The 6873-nt window shown below is 37.3% G+C and overlaps 1 protein-coding gene across 1 annotated transcript; it reads right to left on the bottom strand.

Moving 5' to 3' along the window:
- Positions 1-1347: 1347 nt before the first annotated feature.
- On the bottom strand, positions 1348-2991 carry LOC104218349 (uncharacterized). Its single transcript, XM_009768822.1, has 2 exons — positions 2113-2991; positions 1348-1926 (listed from the first exon to the last, which is right to left on the bottom strand). The coding sequence occupies exons 1-2, from the start codon at positions 2989-2991 to the stop codon at positions 1348-1350; spliced, it is 1458 nt and encodes a 485-aa protein (XP_009767124.1).
- Positions 2992-6873: the final 3882 nt, after the last annotated feature.

The following is a 6873-nucleotide window of genomic DNA, read 5'->3' as shown; positions in this document are numbered from 1 at the left end:
GTAAACAATATCCCAACCTCTTGAAAAAATCATCCAATGGTATTCTTCTTTTCCAAACGTTCCACATAAAAAATGCAATCTTGATAGGTAAGCCCTTGACCCAAATATTTGTGAATACTGCATTTTGATCCCTCCTCCTCACATAATCCCAAGCAGATTTGACAGTGAAGTAACCTTTTGGTTCCATCATCCAAAAAGGTTTATCTAATTCATCTGAGAGAGCTGGAGGTTTGATATTAGCAATGATGTGATTGGCTATGTCGTGTGGCAATATCTGCATTAATCTTGTTTCATTCCATGTACCTTCTAGCACTACATCATGAACATTATGGATTGACTCATCACAGTAGAACTCAGGAGGTGTTGTGAAATACAATCCATCCATCTCTGTCCAATTGTCGAACCAAAAAAGAGATGACCCAATTCTTGGTTGCCAAATGATTTGGTGTTCAATTGCCTCCCTACAGTCAAGCATTTTCCTCCAAACATGGGAACCTTGTCTCCATGGTACTACAATCGCATTCAGCTTTTTGCAATATTTTTGGCATATGAAAGAACTCCTAAGTGTTGGTTTAGTTCTAAAATTCCACCATAACTTACAGAATAATTCCCTTGACATATCATGTAATGAACGAAATCCAGCCTCGCCTTTCTCTTTAGGTAGACACAATGAGTCCCAAGATGCCCAGTGTCTTGCCTTTCCTTCTATAGAATTTCTCCAAAAAAACTGAGCAATCATTTTGTGGAGTTTATTTATGACAGAAGCTGGTGGATTTACTGCTGAAAGCAAATGAATAGGTATTCCTTGAAGCACATGGTTAATTAAGACTACCCGACCTCCAATTGATAAGAGCTTTCCCTGACATGATTGGATCTTATCAAGTACCTTTTTCATCAGATCATGATAATATTCCATCTTCCTTCTAGCGTAGAATATTGGACAACCAAGGTATCTAAATGGGAACTCCTACCTGTTAATACCTGTTATCTTCTGCACTTTGTCTATGATGTCCACATTTGTTAAATGATGTAGGTATACTGCAGATTTTGCCTTGTTGATTAATTGTCCAGAGGCAGTCTCATATGCCCTCAGCACTTCCACAATCAACTTTAATGACGTAGCATCAGAAGATGAGAATATGATTGTGTCATCTGCGTAGGAAAGATGATTGATTTTGGGGCTCCATTTTGGTAACCCAAAACCACAGAAATACAAGTTCTAATGTAATGAATTGAGGGCTCTTGATAAAGCTTCAGCAGATAGGATGAATAGAGTAGGTGATAGCGGATCACCTTGCTTGACTCCTCTTGTTGATTTAAAAATTGTCCATTCATTAATATAGAATATCAATTGTTAGAGACAATTCCAAACACGATTCCAATTATTCTTTCCTCGAAGCCCATTTTCCTCAAAACCTTAGTCATGAATAGCCAAGATAGTCTGTCATAGGCTTTTGTCATGTCCAATTTGAGTACAACATTTGGTCCTGCTTTGGTCCTCAGTCTTATATCAATTATTATTTCTTGAGTCAATAAAATATTTTCCGCGATGCTCCTACCCTTGACGAATCCTGCTTGCTTAACAGAAATTAGTGAAGGTAGTAAGGGTGTAATTCTTTCATGAATGACTCTCGAGAACACCTTATTAATAAAATTCCCAAGGCTTATTGGTTGCAAATCTGAGAAAGTAATCACATCCTTCTTTTTTGGTAGCAGCACTAAGTTGGTATGAGTGATGTACTTGGGCAAATCCTTGTCGTTGAAGAATTCTTTTGTCATAGCAAGGACATCATCTCCCACAATGCTCCAGCTCTGTTGAAAGAATTTACCTGTGAAGCCATCAGGACCCCCAGCACTGTCTGCATTTAAGCTAAAGACAGCCTGTTTGACTTCTTCTTTGGTAGGTTGTTTCAGTAGTTCTTGGTTCTGCTCCAACGAAATCATGTTAGGGACATGATCTATGATCCTAAATGAGGTTGGTACAATATCTTCATGAAATTACGACTTAAAGAAACTGAATGCTTCTTCAGCCATCTGATTAATTTCTTCTATCCAATTGCCAGCATTGTCTTAAATTTTTTTTAATTGCAGCCTTTTTCTTCTCCCATTCACCTGTGCATGAAAGAACTTCGTATTGCGATCTCCATCCTTAAACCATGCCATGCCTGCCTTTTGTCTCCAGAATTGCTCTTCTAAGGCCAGGTATCTAGTAAGTTCTGCTTTCACCTTGTTGAGCCTCTCCCTATTCATACTTGTGGGACTAAGTTCGAACTGATCTTCATGTACCAGAACAAACTCTTCTAGACTTGCAACTTTTTGAAAAATATCCCCATATGTATCCTTACTCCATCTTGATAATACCCTTTTCCGTTTCTTTAATTTGTTGTTGAAAATTGTGAAAGAGGTAACCTGAGAGTTCGCAGCTAGGTCGTCCACCCAATTTTCTTTCACAACTTCTTGGAATGTGTTGTGATCAGTCCAAAAATTCAGGAATCGAAATTGTTTTTTGGCAGTTATCAGATTTGGATCACATTTAATCAAGAGTGGGCAGTGATCTGAACCTATTTTTGATAAGTGAGTCACCTCCACACTTGGGAAAAGTTGTTGTAGTTCCATATTGTCTAGTACATGATCCAGTCTTTTAAAAATACAGTCCTCTTCAGCCCTACCATTCCACCAAGTGAATATACTTCCTTTGAATCCAAGATCGATGAGGTTTCGTGAATTTATACAATGCCTAAAGTCGTCCACTTCGTTTATGGGTACTAGAAGACCACCAAACTTCTCCTCCTCATCCCATATTACATTGAAATCCCCACCAACAATCCATGGAGTAGTCATGTCACTTGCCAAAGCGTAGAGAGTATCCCATAGTTCTATACGCTCGATATAATCACATTTGGCGTATACTAGGGTAAGGATAAATTCTTGTTGGGTATTGGTGTCAGTTAATCTCAAAGTGAGTTGTTGTTGCATGTCAAATAACACCATAACCTCAAAATTATCATCTATTAAAGACCATATTTTATTAGGAATGTTGACAAATGCCTGTGCAAGCCCAAGTCTGCTCCTATATCTTTCAAGTTTCCTCGACTATTGCTTTGGTTCCATTAGTCCGACAAATCTGAAATGGTACTATCTATGCATTATAACAAGTCTTTCAAAAGCTTTTTGTGTGTTTATAGATCTAATATTCTAGATGATAGCATTTATTTTAAACAATTAATTTAGAACCTGCCCTCCTTGTTTGAACACCAGTACCTGGAACACTTGTGTTTTCCTTTTGCTACTTCTTTTTTCCTCTGCCTGTTGATTTCACTTTATCCATAACTCTGGGAGATAAGTCACCTTGTCTTGCTATGTGCCTGAAGTTTTGTGCAGTAGATTCCTCATCCATATCTTGAACATGAGTATCTTCTTTATCCTCCTCTTCAACATTCTTGTTTTGCTTGGTAAGTAGAGAATTCACAGTTTTAGAAACCAATTCAGCGTGTCCTTTAGAGGTTTTTTGGTTTTCTGGAGCTATTGAAGAAGCAGGAGCTTCTGTTGGATTGGTAACTTTTTTGGCTTGTAGGGTAGAGGTAGGTCTAACTGGTTTTGGCATAATGGGATTGATGTTGAGGTTGTTTTCTAGTGTAGTTGTAATTATGTTAGGAAATGATTTATCTGGGGGGTCTGGGCTAGGTGTCTGATTTGGATCCATGACATGAATAGCTTCCTTTTCCACCTGTTTTTGCAATGATTTCTCTGCAAAATTCTGATCATCTTCAGCTATAACTTGCACTACATCAACTATTTCTTCTCCACATGATCGAATATCATCTGTATTTATATGATCTTCCTCAGAATGATATTCTCCTTCCTCTTCTGATTCATTCTCATTTTCATTTTGAGAATCCCACAAATGACCTAACTGACTATTCCCAGTAGCTAATGATTGTGAAGGAACTTCTTGGTAGGATTGATTTGTGGTGACCAGTTGATGCAAATATGCTGCCTGTTGCTTTATATTGACATTGTTGGTAGTGTCCTCATTGTTTGGTCCTAATTTTGTTGGGATAAAAGTCCTATTAGCCCATTGAACTGTTGATTCAGTTTGTCCTGCTGGTGCTACAGTAAGCACATGTTTCACCCCTTGTGCAGGACTTTCTTTAGTTCCTCTTTCGTCAGCCGTCAACTGAGCTTCATTCCCATTCATAGTAGTCTTAGCAAGGTTACCATTCTCAGAGGCTGCTACATCAGTAGTGATTGGATTAAATGCTCGTGCATCTGCATTCAATTTCCCAGTAATAGCAACAGTTTGATTGGGATTTATTTGTACTGGAGTTTCATTCACTAAGGCTAGTTGGTTAGTCTGATTAGTCTCCTCATCTTCCACTACCAGTACAACATATTTATTAGCTGTTTGCAATTGTTTTCCAGTATCCTTATCACCTGCAATCACTTCATTCCCAGCTGTACCATAGCCTTCAGTTTGTTTACCCTTAATAAGTCTCCTATTATCTCTCACTTCCTTCCATTGTGCACCAACATTGCCAACAACCTTGCCACTTGAAAGGATCATTAGAGGAGCATTATCCTTTCCTTTATCAATATTCTGATCTGTTACTATTTCATTAGTGACAGCCTGCTCTTTATTTTCATTTGCCATGATTTCAGGGTGAATCCTCCAACATTCTAGTATATCATGCCCTTGTAGTTTACACTCTTTATAGTATTTAGGGAGATAATCATATCTAACAGTCACCCACTCTGTTCTTATCTCTTTTGTGACATCATGCTCGATATCCATACGAATTTTCTTGGGCAAGTCAGCCATAAGATCTACTAATACCTTGACTTTTGCACAACTTGGCCTTATTTTGTTAATTGTTGCCACATCTAGGTGAAGAGGCTTACCAACAGCACAGGCCATTGAAAATAGGCATTCCTTTACAAAGTATGTAGGCAATAAATTTGGAAAAGAGATCCATGCCATTACTTTCAATGTTTCCTTGCCAGCTATAAATCTTGAATCGTATATCAAGGTTCTCAGTTGGTATTCCTGTCCAAACTTTTCCCTCACATAATGTACACCTTTCGACGAGAACTCGATATAATCCTGCCAAAGTGTGAGCCTTATCAAAATGTGCCTATCTCGAAGAAAGCCAATATTGCATTCCCCTTTGATCCCGCATTGCAAAGGAAGAATTTTACGTAATTCTTGCATTTCTGGCCAGCCATATGAGAATTTACATATGACTGCCCAATGTAATCCTTCGATGTGATTCATGCGATCTATTTCAGATTCAGAAAACTTCACCAAAGGTTGCCCTTGCAAGAAAGTTGGACGTCTGATAGGGATTGGTTCAATATTGGAGGAAGTTTTTGGTGTTGCGTTGTTGATAGCATTTGGTTTTAGCACAGAAGCGTAGTCCAAATGTTTTGAGCTGGTTGCATGATCCGTAGTGATGGGAGTTGGCGCGTGAGAAGGTAACCCAGCCCCAACAGTGGGTTGTTCACCTGGCGATGAGGCCATAGAAGGCCTGTGCGATCAGGTCGCCAAAGTTTGAAGATTTTGACCGTTAAGAATTCATATGAAGAGCAGAATTTCTAGGAAATGTCGAAGCTACAGTAACTCCGTGTTTTAAAAATTAGATCTGTAACTCTTGGGTAAAGCTTTGAAAGAGTTCTTCAACACATCATAGAATTGAAAGAAGAGCAGAAACCTTCACGTTACAAAGAAGAGTAACGATACAGTTTTGCTGAAGAAACTCGATGCTACAGTAATGTGAAAACTAATTTTAAGATCTGTTGCGTATTGATATAGAATTTAGGATAAAAACAAAAGGAGGTTGTTTGGAATAAGAAGGTTGTTCTTTTGGGACCAATCTTGAAATCTTAACTTGCCGGATGCCGGAATTATGGCCGATGAATAGTGACGAAATTACTATTCATTGTAGGTATACTCTTTTAAGACCTTGGGGTTCCCCAAGATTGATTTGATTGTCAAGTTAGGATGATTAAATGTGTATCCACCATATTCTCGGAGGTTAGGTTGATGCCCCCTTCTTGTTGTACTCTACTTTATATCTATGAAATTAACACTAGACACAATGCCTAGTGGATTAATTAAAAAAAAGTATATATGTTACTTAGCTTTCTTTAAAAAAATAAATTAATTGGGTTGATAATAAGGCATGTTAGAATTGATTTTATTAAGTTATATTAGGAGTGTATCACACTAATTGATCCAATTTCCGTTATTAGACAGTTTGACAGACCTATTTTTAAGGTTATTCGTGCTACTATATTCATGAATACATGGCGCGAATACATCTGAATACAATCGGGCACAGCTGGACTCCATTGTTTTTAGGCAATTTTTGCTACTGTATTCATAAATACAGTATCACGAATGTAGCGAATACAACTGAATAATAGCTATAAGAAGTAATTGTATATATGTTAGCTATAGGAAGTTAATATCCACTAAACAATAGTGGTTTCTGAAAATTCCTCTTATTCTTTTAGAGATGTGCATAAGTGTCCCAAGTTATATAGGTGTCCCAATTTATTTCGGTTGAGTACTGGTCCGACCCATGTATATATAGGTGTGGTCTTAGGAATTATGACTTTTAGCCCATGTATAAATAAGTGTAGTTTCAAGACTTTTATGACTTTGGGCCTCATTTTTATTTTACAAAAAAACAGCTATGTCCATTTATGGGTAGCTTATTACAAAAATTGGTCAATTCATAAAATAGTATTAATATTAGCCATTTAGCTATTTGTCGAAAAAAAATTAATTTTTTGCTTTCTTTTGAATGGGTTGATGGATATAAATTATTCATGTAATTTCATACGTAAAAAATAAATTTTTAAGATAAAATA

This window comes from Nicotiana sylvestris, chromosome 12, assembly GCF_000393655.2.
Source record: "Nicotiana sylvestris chromosome 12, ASM39365v2, whole genome shotgun sequence".
In the NCBI taxonomy this organism is placed as follows: Eukaryota; Viridiplantae; Streptophyta; class Magnoliopsida; order Solanales; family Solanaceae; genus Nicotiana; species Nicotiana sylvestris.
Note: the sequence above shows the minus strand (reverse complement) of the source record. Positions and strands in the feature narration are given on the sequence as shown.